The 17,374-nt window shown below is 41.3% G+C and overlaps 1 protein-coding gene across 1 annotated transcript in view; it reads left to right on the top strand.

The window, feature by feature from the left end:
• UNC80 (unc-80 homolog, NALCN channel complex subunit) overlaps window positions 1-17,374 on the top strand; it is a 162,193-nt gene that overhangs the window by 77,508 nt on the left and 67,311 nt on the right. The window contains exons 22-25 of the mRNA XM_081879748.1: window positions 6,222-6,355; window positions 9,914-10,079; window positions 15,385-15,588; window positions 17,052-17,152. Of these exons, the coding sequence (XP_081735874.1) occupies window positions 6,222-6,355; window positions 9,914-10,079; window positions 15,385-15,588; window positions 17,052-17,152 (605 nt within the window). The remainder of the gene's footprint in view (window positions 1-6,221; window positions 6,356-9,913; window positions 10,080-15,384; window positions 15,589-17,051; window positions 17,153-17,374) is intronic.

Raw genomic sequence — 17,374 nt, 5'->3', positions numbered from 1 at the left:
TACAATAGTACATATTCTTTATGAAGGCAGGAAGTTTTTAAAATCAAAATGAATATGCAGAACATGACAAGACCTCATGCCAATACAGAGTGCAGTTTACACTGATGTTCAGTACAATATCCTCTCCAAACATCATATTCGTGTGTGAGCTCGCTCTACTGTTTTCCAAAAAGTATGTAATCCATTAGAGCTTTTTGTAAGTTTGTTGGCTTTGTTCTACAATTGCAATGTTCTAAGAACAGGGACGCGGGTGGCACTGTGGGTTAAACCACAGAGCCTAGAACTTGCCGATCAGAAGGTCGGCGGTTCGAATCCCTATGACAGGGTGAGCTCCAGTTGCTTGGTCCCTGCTCCTGCCCACCTAGCAGTTCGAAAGCACATCAAAGTGCAAGTAGATAAATAGGTAGCGCTCCAGCGGGAAGGTAAACAGCATTTCCGTGAGCTGCTCTGGTTTGCCAGAAGCGGCTTAGTCATGCTGGCCACATGACCTGGAAGCTGTACGCCTGCTCCCTCAGCCAATAAAGTGAGATGAGCACCGCAACCCCAGAGTTGGTCACGACTGGACCTAATGGTCAGGGTTCCCTTTACCTTTACCTTTTAAGAACAGATTAGTAAAAAGCTATGGAGGAACGCTAGTATAAATATTTGGGTTAGAATCCTAGTTAAAATATGTAATTAATGGAGCCAGGTGTTGTCTTCTCTCTTTACATAGACATAGTTTGAAGTTTAAAGCAGGAGGATATGTAGAGGGGTCTTTATCTTCACCCTCACATTGCAAACATTGCTCAAGTTGCTGTCTACATGGAGTAAAATTGGAGGTATTTAATGGAGTAAAATTGGAGATATTTAATGGGACTAGGTAGGTCTAGCTGCATGACTGCTTCTTTATGAGTGAACATAGAGAACAAAGTGGGATATCTAAGTCAGAGAGGTGTGGGCATCTAGAATTTGACATCCCTCCTGAATACATCTAATTCTTTTCTCCCCAAGTGCTGCAATGCATGGCATAATTTGATTATGATTATGATAGCTGTGTGTAGAGAATTGCCTCTCTGCAAATGCCTGTTGTGTCTTCATGTTCTATTAGACTTTCTAGAGACACAATGGAATTATTAGTTTCCTAGTGACAGTTTCAGAAAAAAATATTTATAGACATACTTTCATTTGTATAAATTGTCCCTCGGAAGAACTACTGTTTAGAGAAGGCCGCAACAATGGAGGTGTGGAGAAGAACTGTAGCTCTATGGTGTCTTCCTGCATATTTCAAGCTTCATGGAAAAGGGCTGAAGAAATTAGTGGCTCTCTGTAGTTGCATATGCTAAGAAAGGGAAAGGAGGATAACAAGGAAGTGTGCAGATATACCAGCTTTGCTTTCAAGATACATCTGGCAACTTTTACTTTCAAGATACATCTGGCAGGGCAAAACCTAGAATTCAGTTCAAATTATTAACGGATATAAAGGAAAGGGGGGGCTTTGCACTGCCAGATTTGAAACTATACTACGAGGCTTCATGCCTCTGTTGGATAAAAGATTGAGTAAAGTTGGTAAATAGGGAGCTACTCGATTTGGAGGGATTCGATAATAGATTCGGCTGGCACGCCTACTTATGGCAGAATAAAAGGAAAGCGCATAAGGGATTTGAAAACCATATTTTTAGAGGGCCACTAATTGAAATATGGGAAAAGTATAAAAATCTGTTAGAATTGAAAACACCACATTGGCTATCACCTCTCGAAGCAATGAGTGTGAAGACTATTAATATGAGAAGCAATTGGGCAACATATAGTCAGTTATTAACCAAGGAAGATGGGAAATGGAAGCTAAAACCATACGAGCAAGTAAAGGAGCATGTTTATGACTGGCTACATCACTTTCAGGTGAATCAGATGTTTAGAAAAGATATTAAAGAAAGAGGTTACGCAGACAAAGACTACAAATTTCAGATGGAGATTATAAATAACGAAGTGAAAATCATATCAAAAATGTATAGGATGCTGTTAGACTGGAACCTAGGAGATGAGGAAGTCAAATCGGTGATGATTCGCTGGGCAAGGGATGTAGGTCATAGTATACAATTTGAGGACTGGGAAAAACTTTGGAAGGATGGGCTAAATTTTACGGCGTGTATAACGATAAAGGAAAATGTCATGAAGATGTTCTACAGGTGGTATTTAACACCTATGAAACTATCGAAAATGTATAAGGTGGACAACAAGTGCTGGAAATGTAAAGACAAGGAGGGGTCCTTTTACCACATGTGGTGGGAGTGTGGAAAAGTGAAACAGTTTTGGGAAAAAATATACATTGAACTAAAGAAGATTCTAAAATATACGTTCACAAAGAAATCAGAAATTTTCCTATTAGGGATATTAGGGCACGAGATAAAAAAGGAAGATTGTAGACTAGTATACTATGCAGTTACAGCAGCAAGGATAGTGTTAGCTCAGAAGTGGAAACAGCAGGAAATACCAACGGTGGAGGAGTGGAGATCAAAGCTGTTAGACTACGCGGAGTTGGATAAACTGACAGGAAAAGTCAGGTATATAAGAGACCAAGTGTTCATCAAGGATTGGGGAAAGTACGTAGATTACCTGGAATATATTAGTGAGGGACAAACAACGCTAAAGGGATTCAGAGACGCACTGTGAAAGACTATGAGTTATTGTGCAAAGCAAATAGGAGATAGAGAAAGACACAATGACAATATAAGCTAAGAAATGCGTAATTTTAATCATCACTTTGAATGATTTACGGACAAGCTGAAGGAAGTCTTGAAAGGGATGGTTATGTAACATTGTAAATGTGAAAACTACAATTTTGTGTATTTTTTTCCTTCTTTTTTTTTCTTTTCTCTTTTTTTTATTGCTGTTTGTTTGTGTACTATTCTTTTCTGTTTACCTGTGTGTTAGTCCTTCTTTTTTTTATGGAATTAATCAATAAAAAGAACTTGGACAGATATACCAGCTTTGCTAATTCTGGTACTCTGCCCCCCACCCAATTCTTATCACTCTCTGTTTCTTAACCTACTAACTACAGTGACACTGATTTCTTCTAGCAGTCTTCAGACTTAAATAGTTAGCACATAGAGATTTTGGCACATTCCATGTTTCCCCAAGTGGAGAGAGGATTCAGGGCTTTGGCACTTACCTGGCTTTGGTTTCCTTTTGGTGGAAAAATCGTTTGAGCAGTAGCTACTTTTCTGTGCATCCTCCAGCTGGTCCCAGAACTTCAATTCTAGTAGAAGAGAGAGTTGTGTGGCGAGAGAGCTGGAAAGCAGGGGGGAAATTGACATTTAGAGGCTTTTTAGAGGGTGCTCCCCACTTATGCGATTTTTGCTTATGTGTGCAGGGGCCCAGAACGCAGCCCCTGCATAAGTAGAGGGACACCTGTACATAAATCTAAACTGGGAGGAAGCTCACAGAATGCCCATGGATAATATCAGCTGAGTGCAGAGTGGTCCTCTCAGGACTTGGGCCTAGAAACCCTAAAAGGTGATGAGATCTAATTTGGGGGTTGGAGCTTAATTTCATCGATTGAGTTGAACTAACTGGCTAAATCTGTCATGGACAGAGGCGAGAGAAACCTGAAGCTTGGTTTGACGGTCCTATGGTGATGTGCTAGAGCCCACTCTCATGTATGGCCCATGATGTGACAGTTGTGACAGAATGTCCTTTTGATGGGCACATCTGGCACTACTGTTGAGTGTTAGGCAAGGTGAGGAGAGACTTTACTTAGCTCAGACCTCCCCTCCTCTCCCTTCTTGATTATCTCAGGGCCATAGCTGGAAGGGCAGTCATTAGGCTTCTAGGAACTAAGCAGCAATCATCTGATAAACAAAGACTACTTCATCATTACGTTATATGAGCAGTGCAATGAACTGAAGTGAAGACGAGCACCTGTAAATGTAGTGAGCACCCATTAGGGAAGCCATGGCCCTTGTGTGTCTGCCCCATGCCACCAAATATTCCTCCAAAGGTTAACAGCATTCACTACGACATGTAGTAGATATGCATTTCCTGCATAGTGGTTCTAAGTATTCAACAGTGTAGTACAGCTTTTCTCAACCTTTGGTCCCCAGCTGTTGTCCAACTACAACTCCTATCATCCCTATGTTATGTTGGACTACACTTCCCATCATCTCTGACTACTGGTCCTGTTGGCTAGGGATGATGGGAGTTGTAGTCCAACATAACATAAGGATGGTGGGAGTTGTAGTCAAACAGCGCCTGGGGGGCCAAAGGTTGAGAAAGCCTGGTACTGAGTAACAGTCAGAGTCCCATTCCCCACCCCACCCCCACCCCCGTGTTATGTGGCATAAGATTTGCATGGCAAACATTCACTAATATAACAGAAACGAAAATACAGACATTTTATCCTTTCTATCCTACCTAAAACAACTGCAGTTTTGCTGTTGGTCAGTTTGTTCAATAACATATTTTTCAGTTAATTATTCCATCACTGTAATATATGATAGGAATATCCAAGGCCTAATCTAGTTGTGATGAAAAGCTATGGGGAGAAAGTTGCTGTTGTCGAACCTAAAGCAATACAAGGGGGAGCCTTAGTCCTACAGAGGCAAATCGAAGACTATAAGTTGAGGCCCTTTATGATTGAAACTAGAAAAAGTCAGACTCTGAAGATCGGAGCCTGGCCTGGCCTGGAAAAGGAAAGTTGAAAAGATCCCTCTATGCAGGGATTAACTGACTTTTGGAATATGGACTTGGGTCAGGAGGAGACTGGAGCTCGGGGGGCCTTTGGAGTTGGAGGAATTTTGAAATATGCCCTGAAATACTTTATGAATCCTAGCTTTAATTGTGGAAATTTGGCTGACCTGTCGAGAGGGAGTGGAGGTGTCGTTGGATTGGAGTTTCCTCGAGATCTGCTCTTTAGCATCAAAGAATATGAAGAAGAAGTGCAGAAGGGATGTGGAAAAGAGTTAAGAGCCTCGGATATAAGATCTCCAGGTTGATGGACTGTATGGAGTGGACGGAAGTGTCTGTCAGAGTCCGAGACCGGGGAGAGGAGATGGTGGAAGAATATTGGAAGATTTAAAGTCTATATATAGAAATATTGTAAAATTAATGAGTGACAGGAAAATGTTGGAATGAATTTTTATGGCCTTAGTAGAAATGCTATAAGGAGTTAAGCTTAAATAAGTATATTAATTTTAATGGAAATAAGATTAAAAATATGTTAAGACATTTATATGATAGAAAATGGAGAAAGATGGAAAGGAATTGCTAAAACAATTAATGGAAGTGGAATACAAAGAGGGAGGTGAGAGGAGGTCGATGATATAAGGAAATGAAAGTTAGAATATGGAAAAGGTATGATGTATGTTTTTAAATTGTTTTTGTTTTGTTTTGTTTTGTTCATTGTGTTGGGTGATGTGTTGAGGTTGTGTTTTGTATGGTTTATATATTGTATTGTATTGTTTTATTTTTTCTTGCTCTTGTTCTTTTTTTTCTTTTTTCTTTTCTCTCTTTTTCCTTTTAAAAAAGTAATAAATATTATTTTTTAAAAAAAGAAAAGCTATGGGGATTTTTCTTCCATTTTTAATTTTTTTTATTTTACCAATAACATCTCCCCCTCCTTCCCAGTTGCTTTTCTTTATGCAGGGGAAGAGATAAGAGCAGCACTGGGTTTGGGTGAGTGTGGGTAAGAAAAGCAGCCACACCCTCTGGCACAGAGGCCAACTCTATGGGGATGAGCCCCCACTGTCTTGAGGGGCTGGGCCCTCTGGGCCTCTCCGTGGCGGCAGAAGGCCTCGTTGGGGCTACCGCCTGGCGACAAACCTCCCTGAGCCTCATGGCCTCCTCCCGATGTGTGTGACTTGACATGTGTGAAGTCACACAGAACCCAGTCACGCAGAACCCAGTGCCTCTGCCCTCTGGTAGTCCTCTGCTCTGAGAAAAATGATGTGTGACATTTCTAGAGGTGAGCAGGGTCTAAGTGTATGCATTTCAACATCAGTATTCATAGAACAGTTTGATTTTGAGACCACTGAAATCCTGTTGTTGTTGAATTACCAGTGCTACCTGGCAATAACAGCAAATGAGATTGTTAGTAAAAATAGAAAAATATTGCGAGGAGGCCATAGTGTTCCATATGCAGCTTGTATTGTGTACCATGTGTGGTGCTGTCCATCTGTTTTTAAATATGTATTTTTCCTAGTGCTATTTTTAATAAAACCAATCTATATATAAATGTCACTTCTTAGGTACTGTGAACCCCACCAAATGTTGCTGTCCTTTTGCACTGAAGATGGCAGCATGTCAGCTCCTCCTGGAGATCACCACATTCCTTCGAGAGACCTTTCCCTACATGCCCAGGCCGCGGACGGAGCCTCTTGTGGTGAGCAAAAGGCAGGAATTTACTTTGGAGACAATCTAGGACAGGGAAAAAGAAAGAATAAGCACAAGTTGCAGAATTGGAGGGGGGAAACCAGAAAACCAGCTGAGTAGCTGAAAAAATCTATTGTTAAATTCTTGTCAGGCTGCCAGAAAGGCCCCTCCGTCTGTTGTCTGATGCTGTAAGCAGACCAGGCACAATGCTTGCAGTGATTAACTTTATTGCTCCGAGGTCAAAGAGTTAGCACCCAGCACTTCCATCAGTTAAGCAGGTCAGTTGCAGAAGCTAAAGTTCCTGCCCCTTCCGTCCCCTATTCATCCTCCCTCCATGCATTTTTTTCATTGTGACTCAGCTTTTCTTAACTGTTTCAGCTTTTTCTGGACTCTTCGTTCCTGTGCTGAGGGTGGGGATGGGGAACAAGCTGAGTCAGTACAGTACAGTACAGTGGGGATGGGGAACAAGCTGTATTGCAGAGCAGGAGACACAGCTCCTTCTCCTTCTCTATCAGTGTCTGTGGCTACCTACCTCAAGACTCTCCCTTTCACCAGCACACTCTGCCGATGAGTCCTCTCTGTCCTACCAGTCTGAACCTGGCTCAAATTCCCCTACCCCACAGGTGCCTCCTGGACCACTGGCTGCCCCCACTCTTCCTCATCCAACCAGTCTCTGACAATTCATGAGAAGCGAACAGACTCTCTCACCCACTTGGTGGGTGGGTGGTTCAGCGGGAGAGGAGGAGGCAGAGGACTGGAGGGGCAGCATTTTCTTCTTTGCCTCTAGCAGCAAAATGACCTGGGCCAGCCCTGATCAGTGTGGAGTAGGAGACAGTCTATGTACTTGGAGCTAGGGAAACCTGGATTCAAATCTCTGCCACACTGTGAAACTCACTGGCTTAACACTGGGCACAGCCATCATCTTCATCATCATTATTATTATTTTAGTTTCTACTCTGACTTGCAGGGCAAGGGATCACAACAGCAACTTACAATAGAATCATAGAATCATAGAATCATAGAGTTGGGAGAGACCACAAGGGCCATCGAGTCCAACCCCCTGCCAAGCAGGAAACACCATCAGAGCACTCCTGACATATGGTTGTCAAGCCTCTGCTTAAAGACCTCCAAAGAAGGAGACTCCACCACACTCCTTGGCAGCAAATTCCACTGTCAAACAGCTCTTACTGTCAGGAAGTTCTTCCTAATGTTTAGGTGGAATCTTTTTTCTTGTAGTTTGGAACCATTGCTCCGTGTCCGCTTCTCTGGAGCAGCAGAAAACAACCTTTCTCCCTCCTCTATGTGACATCCTTTTATATATTTGAACATGGCTATCATATCACCCCTTGACCTCCTCTTCTCCAGGCTAAACATGCCCAGCTCCCTTAGCCGTTCCTCATAAGGCATTGTTTCCAGGCCTTTGACGATTTTGGTTGCCCTCCTCTGGACACGTTCCAGTTTGTCAGTGTCCTTCTTGAACTGTGGTGCCCAGAACTGGACACAGTACTCCAGGTGAGGTCTGACCAGAGCAGAATACAGTGGCACTATTACTTCCCTTGATCTAGATGCTATACTCCTATTGATGCAGCCCAGAATTGCATTGGCTTTTTTAGCTGCCGTGTCACACTGTTGGCTCATGTCAAGTTTGTGGTCAACCAAGACTCCTAGATCCTTTTCACATGTACTGCTCTCAAGCCAGGTGTCACCCATCTTGTATTTGTGCCTCTCATATTTTTTTTGCCCAAGTGCAATACTTTACATTTTTCCCTATTAAAATTCATCTTGTTTGTTTTGGCCCAGTTCTCTAATCTGTCAAGGTCATTTTGAAGTGTGATCCTGTCCTCTGGGGTGTTAGCCACCCCTCCCAGTTTGGTGTCATCTGCAAATTTGATCAGGATGCCCTTGAGTCCATCATCCAAGTCGTTGATAAAGATGTTGAATAAGACCGGGCCCAAGACAGAACCCTGTGGCACCCCACTAGTCACTCTTCTCCAGGATGAAGAGGAACCATTGATGAGCACCCTTTGGGTTCGGTCAGACAGCCAGTTACAAATCCACTGAGTGGTAGCATAGTCAAGTCCGCATTTTACCAGCTTCTTTACAAGAATATCATGGGGCACCTTGTCAAATGCCTTGCTGAAATCAAGGTAGGCTACATCCACTGCGTTCCCTTCATCTACCAGGGTTGTAATTCTGTCAAAAAACGAGATCAGGTTAGTCTGACATGACGTATTTTTCAGAAATCCATGCTGACTATTGGTGATCACAGTATTCCTTTCTAGGTGCTCACAGACTGTTTGCTTAATGATCTGCTCCAGAATCTTCCCTGGTATTGATGTCAGACTGACTGGGCGGTAATTATTTGGGTCCTCTCTTTTCCCCTTTTTGAAAATAGGGACAACATTTGCCCTCCTCCAGTCTGCCGGAACTTCGCCTGTTCTCCAGGAATTCTCAAAGATGACTGCCAGTGGTTCTGAGATCACATCTGCCAGTTCTTTTAATACTCTTGGATGCAGTTCATCTGGCCCTGGAGACTTGAATACCTCTAAACTAGCCAAGTATTCTTGTACTATCTCCTTAGTTATTCTGGGCTGTGTTTCCTCTGCTGAATCATTTGCTCCAAATTCTTCAGGTCGGGCATTGTTTTCTTTATCGGAGAAGACTGAGGCAAAAAAGGCATTGAGGAGTTCAGCCCTTTCTGTGTCCCCTGTTTGCATTTCACCATCTTCTCCTCTGAGTGACCCCACTGTTTATTTGTTCTTCCTTTTGCTACGAACATACCCATAAAAGCCTTTTTTGTTGCTTTTAACCTCTCTAGCAAGCCTGAGTTCTTTCTGTGCTTTAGCTTTTCTGACTTTGTGTCTACACGTGCTGGCTATTTGTTTGAATTCCTCTTTGGTGGTTTCCCCCCTTTTCCATTTTTTGTACACATCCTTTTTTAATCTTAACTCAGTTAAAAGTTCTTTAGATAGCCACCCTGGCTTCTTTAGGCACCTTCCATGTTTCCGTCTCATTGGTATTGCCTGAAGTTGTGCTTTTACTATCTCCCTCTTAACAAACTCCCAGCCATCATGAACTCCCCTTCTTTTTAGTATTACTGTCCATGGGATCTCACCCAGCACTTCCCTAAGTTTTATGAAGTCGGCTTTCTTAAAGTCAAGAAATTGAGTCCTAATATGCTTGGCTGCTCCTTTCCGCTGTATAGTAAACTTCAGAAGAGCATGATCACTCGCGCCTAATGATGTGCCTAATGATAAACATGTGAAAAGCAATGCAACATTGCATAAGTGACATTTAATAAAAACAGTATCAAGTAAAATTATATATAGGTGGCTGGCAATAAAATGCATTGTCAACTTAACCTATTCCTTGTGGTTACTACCAGGGTAAATTGAGATATCCCTATGTGCACTGCTCTAAGCTCCTTGATGAAACAAGTGAGAGGTTAGAAGATACAAATGGAGAAAGCAACCTTTCTGATTGAGTTTATTGGTCCTTTCCTTAACATTAGAATAAAACTTGGTACCCATGATAGTCACGTGCTTCTGTGGTTCGTGTAATATTTTAGGACCTGGAGAGTTGCAGGTTGCGTTTGGACCCTGAGATGGATCGGCACAGGTATGAGAGGAAGATCAGCTTTGCTGGGGTTCTGGATGAAAATGAAGATTCAAAAGATTCCTTGCACAGCAGCAGTCATACCCTGAAATCTGACACAGGTTGTGAAGAGAAGAAAGGTTTGTTGCCTACTAAAGCTTCAAACTTTTTCCAGGTCTATTGTTTAGCGCTGGACTTCTATGTCCTAACTTTCGAAATTGTTTTAAGAAGCGGGAAGCTATGGAGCCACAAGGCTGAACCATCACTAGCCCCAAAATATGTTTACTCTTAAGGCATAACTCACTGTGGTTGCTAAAGCCAGCAGAGTGTCTATCACTGTAATGCCATTTCATGCACACGTGCGTGCACACACAAAAACAGCCTTTTGGTTCAAGTGTTGCAATACAAAATACAATTAACAGTTACTTATACAACACTATTTTGGACAATAAGTAATAGTTCAGGGTATGAGATGTAGCATAGAAAATTGAGACAGCAAGCTGTTTACTTTTTTGAAGTCTCACAATGTAGAAATTAGGGATTTCAAAGGAGCAGCAGGCTTTGCTGCCATGAAGAACCGTAAGTCTTTGGAGACACTGACTATATTATTTGGCTGCTTTCTTGAGACTCCAGCAAGTACCTGGCAAATCACCCTTCCTAGCTCGAATCTGTTTGAAAACCTGGTTTCCAAACATCCTGTCTCTTTCATACACTTCTGTATATGACAGATGTCTGGTGCACAAGATAACGAGGCAGCTATAATTTGTTCCTACCTATTGCTTCCAGTCATCCCTGCCATGATTTCTGTCCTTCCAAGATAGCAGAACCCCACTTAGAAGTATATAACTCAGTCTTAAACTCCTCAGCACGGGACTTCACAATGCATGAAACCAGATGCAGCCCTTGAACCATATATGGTGACACTGCCCCTGCCCCCTGTCCAAGGGCTTGATAAACCTGCCTTGGGAATTGCAGAAACAGGGTTTGCTCAGCTTATTAACTCACAAGTTGTACAGTCCCGCCCTACAATTCTCAACATATTTAGGTGGAAGTAAGTACTTAAGTAGAGTACACTTTCAAGTTAATGCTTAAGATCTCCACCAGTGTAGGTTCAAATATTCTAAAACTCTCCATGAGTATGGTTACATGGAGTAGTAACACCAGACTCAGCACTACCATGCTGATGAAACACCATTGCCTAATAGTAGTTTGTGTAAACACGGAAACCCATTTAATACCTGTTGCATTTGGGCAGATCACCAGGAAGCAGTGCTTGACGAACATGGTCATCCTGGTCCAGACATTACTTCCTCCACACAACTGTGGCCATGGAGATGTGTCTCTAGTTTCTTTGCCTCTGAACTGGCACAGTTAAGCTGTTGGCTTTGCCAGAATAGCTTTTTTAAACCAACAGAGAGATCCTGTTTTATGTCAGTGAGCAATGAATTTCTCTTATTTATTTGTTTTTTGTCACAAGTCTGTTCATTGTAAATTGATTGAAAGCATCACTTTGCCTGTGATTGGCTTCTGATTTACATAGGAAATTGGTTTCTAATCTCTGTGAAGTCATCTTCTCTTGGCAGAATTGCATACTATATGTTTTATCTGTCTTTCACGTTAATAGATACTGTTGATATCCTATCATCATTACAGATCCCCAATCAAATCAAGTAAAAGAACCCCAGGTGCTTCTTGCATTATGTTATTTGCATACATTACAGGTTTTTCAAAATCTGCATAACACCAATTTATTTAAAGATATAATTAAATATTCTAAATATAGCTACATTGAGCTGCATCAGTGGTATAGTATCTGTGTGCTTTTTACATTATTATTTGCAAATTCCTATGAGTCTCTTCCATGTTTACAGATGTACTTGAAGATGACTTGCATGGATGAGTAGCATACACACCTATCTTTCTAATAGTCTCTTTGAACAATAGGTGTGCTATGGAACCTTTTTGGTGTATTTATTATCCACATCAGTTGTTCTCACGCAGCTCTCTATGAAGATACCATATGTAAAACCATACAGAGCAACAGTGCAAATTCCGTATGCAAATTATACGTGGCATGGCATAGCATTGCAGGTGTTTTGGGCATAGTCACATCATGTGAGTTCATATCGCAAAAGCAACACGGTTCAGTGCAAGATTATTTCTTTTACTAGCCAGAGAGAGGGGTGGGGAGATTTGTACCTGGTCAGATCATTTTTCCAGCCCAGACTTGTAATGGTTTTCTGAGGACCCAGGCAGTCGTCTTTCACAATCAAGCTACTTGTGATTTTCTCCCACCCCCTTTCTTCTTCTTTTTTTTGTTAGAGAAGCCCATGCTTGAATTTGAGACCAGAGCATAGGCTAATATGATAGAGACTATCAGTAGTAGTGACTTGTATGAGTTTCTGGAGGTTTGCAATACTCAACTCTACTTTGAGATGAGTTTCATAGCCTCTGAATTATTTTCCAGCTCAGGTTTTAATCTGAGCTGGAGAAAAAATACATGGGAGGGAAGGAGCAGGATTTTGATTTCCTCAGAAATAAGTTGAACTTCTTCATGATTCTGAGGGAGTAACTGATGTGAGCTAGGAGAAACTCACCCAGTTCAGTACTAGCCACTAATTCTCTTGAAGGCATCACAACACTTTCTGTGTATGTGATTCTGGAAATGCAGCCAGATCTCTAGAATCTACCTTTCCCATCATTTTAGCATTGAATTTTTCTCTTTCTAGCATAGCTGCTCACATTGTTTAGTTCTGAATTAATTATCAATTGCCTATTTTTACTAAAATTACCCAACAAGGCAACATAAGAATAGAAAGTAACAATAAAAATGTATATAATGTAAATTCAGTGAAATAGATCAGTTCAGCAAACACATATCAGAATGTAATACAATCATGCTTTCAGTAAAAGGAGCTTTAATGTGTTGCTTAACAATTGCTAAAATGCAGTCCCATGTAAAAAAACCTGTTCAGAATTGATTTTGTTGTGGCACAAGGGATTTCTTATGTAAGACTAGATTGCAGATGGTAGGTTGTTAGCAAGATGCTTTATGACACTTTGGAATTGACTATGATGAACATATTCAATTGTTTTATAATTTAAATTATTCTTTTCTCAAATTTAAAGGTAACAACATTTGCAGATCTTGACAAAGGCATCTCTTGTTATTGTTCAGCTAAAATCTGTTATCTGATTTTTCTCATCTGCAGTGACAAGGACAGGCTTCAAATCACTTTGAAAACCATTAACCTGTTTCTTCCTTTCACACAACATTCACCTCACTTGTATGATAATAACTTTTCATTGATTGGGCAACCAAGGTGTGTTTTTAAAACTATGTAAAAGCTATGTTTTTACAGTCACTGAAAGGTGGGTCCCAATGTAGATATACTACTTAGGGCTAATTAGTAGTCTTGGAAAATATATTTATTATTGTGAACTAAGCCGTGTACTTTACTACCACAGTGTTGTCTATTGTAGATTATTTGGGGGAAGTCATGACCAGCTAGTATCTTGCACAGCATTGCAAGACTGAGTCAATAGATGACATTGCATGTCATACTCTCGCTCCCATTTTTTTAAATTGTTGTTTTTTTGGTCTGGATAAATAGGAATAACAGTGACATATTTTGTAAGGTTGTTAGCCAGTGCAATGCAAATTATAAAGCAATTGGAGCATTTTACATTCTGATCAGCATACAGAGGACTATAAGTTTTACTCAGTTTGTTGTGCCTTGCTCATATTAGTGTCTGCAGGATGCTGCTGTTCTTGTTGTTGTTCTTGTTGTTAACATGCTTCCTAGAAATAGTATTTCATTACAGGAGATCTTAACCAGCACTAACCATCAAGCAAACTGGATTTTAGCTTCCAGTCCATCACAAAACAATAAAGACTTCTGCCTTGTAGTTTCTTAAAGTCGTTGCTACAAAAACCTTTATCAACTAGACATGACTTTTTTAGGAGTATCAAGTCCTCTTTACTTCAAGCATCAGATGAAGAGGACTGTGGTCCATAATGAATATTTTAGGTTTTTTAAGGCACTGCTCAAAATTCTTTGTGATTATCTCTCTGGCAGTGTATCACATGACCTGTTTCCAAGTCATTCAAAAATATTCCCCTGATTGTGGTAGCTCTAAAATGCAAACACAGTTAAATGCAAAACATAACTAAGACAATAATGCTAGAGCCTGGAACACCTCTGAGCAGAACTGCGCATTCAACATGGCAGAGTGTCAGTGTGTCTAGAAATCAGAAGGATACTCCCAAACCCATTTTTTGTTGAATTTAGACATATCTCTTCTCACCACTGCACATTTCTCTGGCCTGCCCCTGCTCAAAAAGTGACAGCTATCATTTATCTACATTGCACCTGTGCAGTATGTTCATCTTAAGTAGATGTTCAGTTAAGTGTTGCAACATTTGGACTTGCATAATGTCATGTACTGCCTTAAAGCTGAGTGGAAAACAATGTGTAAATGACTGGTGCTTCAAACCATTCCATATCTTTGTGCTCATTTAAACACACACACACACACACACACACACACACACACACACACACACACAAAAACCTCAGCATCCACAGATGTCTTTAATGCCCGAAAGCTGCTGAAAGGAGTTGGATTACATGTTATTGCTTTTTCTGTAAAATTCTGGTGAAGTTTAATATACAAAAACAGTGATCTGTTCAAAGGTAATACCGAAACTGGGCAAGCAAAGTAGACTCTTAGCTTCAGAAAGCAGGCTGCCTATTTACAATCATGAATGCTGCATGATTGAACACTGTGATTCTATAACAAGATTTAAACAACCTTCTGCTAGCAGGAGGATAGGTTTGCCCCTGGCATCTTGTCTACAACTCAGTCATTGGTAGCCAGCAATTGATGTAGATGCAATGGTGTAAATCAGGCATGGCCAAACTTGGCTCTCCAGCTGTTTTGGGGCTACATTATCCCTGACCACTGGTCCTATTAGCTAGGGATGATGGGAGTTGTAGTCCCAAAACAGCTGGAGGATAGAAGTTGTCTCTCGTCATATTGCTGAAGAATAAATCTGGAGCAACATGGGGTTTTTTGAGGGTGGTGGGGGGAACACAAATTGTAGCTTTGATTGTTTAGCTATGGGGTTTCCAACAGTGCCTCTTACACAGCATTTTCATGATACTAATGACTGAATTGAAGGATAATAATTAATCTGAGTAACAGGCAAGAAATATGTCACATCTTTGCCAAGGTATCCCTTGCTGGATGATTAATAGAGCTGCATTGGCGCTGGCTTTGGAGGGAGCCTCCTTGAGAGAAGGAAAGGCTCTGCAAGGCAGGATGGGGGGGTGGAGGGGTAGGAATATAACTATATATATATCTCTATATTAAAAATACAACTATAATTTTTAAATGGGGAAACCTAAGGGGGAAAAGTCCTTTCTTATTCTTTTAATACAGTTCCCAGCAGGAAGATCAGGATAGGAGGCTCCCGCCTGCTCCAGATTAAAGGAACCCGCAGTTTCCGGGTGAAGAAAGGGGGTTCCCTGTCCAGCATTCGCCGGGCCGGCAGCCTAAAGAGCACCAAGTTATCACGGCAGGACTCAGAGTCTGAGAATGAGGAGCTGCAGCTGTCCCACAGCAGGGACACTGTCACTGACATAGGTAACATAGATGAGCTGGGCTAAAAAGGGAGCGGGATGATGAGGCAGCATCTTGAGCCTGGAAGCAACTCAAGCAGGTCTAGGGAAGTAGTAAAAGGGCTTGTAGGCTAGGCAGACCCTCCAGTTATTTCAGCTGAAGCAAGGAGAAGTTCACACTTTTTGCATGATTTAAATACATGGCAAGAACAGAGATTGAGTCCTGCCATTGGTACACGAGGTAGTCAGATCTGTTCCACTCAAAGGATGCGAAGTTTTAAAAATCTAAACGTTTGGTGCATGGACTCACTATACAGGCATTTTCCTGACTGCCAACCTGATGCATGCCATGCTTAGAAAGGTATATATAAAAATACCATATATTATATATCTATATGGCATATATAATAGCTGTGGTATTTTATATATATACATATATATATACATATCTCAATATTATGTACTGTGCATATAGCTGTATATATACAATATGTATATATTATGCTGTGTATGAGATATAAATATATGTGTGCTCGTGAATCTCCAAAATATTAGTTCCCAAAGATTTCACATACAGAAAATTCAGGAACAGATAAATCCTGCACTTGAATCTCCTTTACCCTTCTGGTCTCAGTGGCATTGCCCATGCTCTTTTCTTCCACAGGGAAATTCAAATTCAGCCAGCTACATATTCATTTAAAGAAAGGGCAGGGAAGAACTAATTGGAAGTAAGCCATGTCTCTTACTAAGCCAATCCTAATGTTACAATCTCCAATACTCAGATTTTGTGCTAAAGGTCTGGCAAATTGGAAGGCCCATTTGGCAATAAATACATCCAGGAAACTCTGGGGTCAGAGAGAGCCCTCCCCCTGCCTTTGTCCTCTAGTTTTTGTCAGGATTTTCCCCCCTTTCATTCCCAGGCGTTTTAGAGTCCTTTGATGGGACCTTGTAGGGCTGTAGCCTGTATGCGGCAGCAGTAGTTATAGCAAAAGTGCTGCTGCTGCAGGACCATACATTTGGTGTTGTTTTTTAACCACAGAGCCCAGTCAATGCAGATCACTGAAACCAACAATTTTGCAGCATCTTGACGATGCAAGAATTATCCTTCTCTTTACTTAACCCTCCCCTCTTCCAGAAAAGGGAGTAATGTTTATCCCTGATTAGTTGTTCTTTCAATGGCTGTTATGAATTATGCTTGTAATTTCCAGCCCAGCGGATAATCGGGGCCATAGAAGAAGGTTGGGTTGGGAATGAGAATAAGGGGAAATGTCTGACATTTGTTGAGAATAGCCAATGTTACTCCATCAGTGTTTGGCTCATTAGGCTGGTATGCTAATGGCATGTCATTTCTGGCACCCTTTAGGACATGTAACATTAAGAAACTGGCCTGGATTACAAGCATATACCATAGTTTTTTTTAAAAAAAAAAAACCACAGGAAGCATGGAAAAAAACCAAACTACTTGGGTGTATCTTTTTTCTTTTGAAGAAGGAAGCCCTTGGAGTGCAAGTGAACCCAGTATAGAACCTGAAGTATTAAGCAGCACAGGCACCGAAGAGAACTATCACCGGAATATGTCTTGGCTGCATGTAAGTAGAGATCACTGGCGAGGTCCTAGAATCTCAGCTTGTTGCACACAGAACTCACAGCTGATCATCAGGGTAGAGTTATATGTTTTGGGGCTGAATGGTGACCCCCCCCCCAGCTACTCCAGTGTTTGCTCTCCCCTTCACTGCCCAAAATTCCCATTGAGACAAGTTAAGGCATCACTTTTTTGGGACGCGGGTGGCGCTGTGGGTTAAACCACAGAG

The sequence above is a fragment of the Podarcis erhardii genome (assembly GCF_964252035.2).
Source record: "Podarcis erhardii genome assembly, chromosome: 1".
Lineage (NCBI taxonomy): Eukaryota > Metazoa > Chordata > Lepidosauria > Squamata > Lacertidae > Podarcis > Podarcis erhardii.
This window is presented reverse-complemented; position numbering and strand designations above follow the sequence as displayed.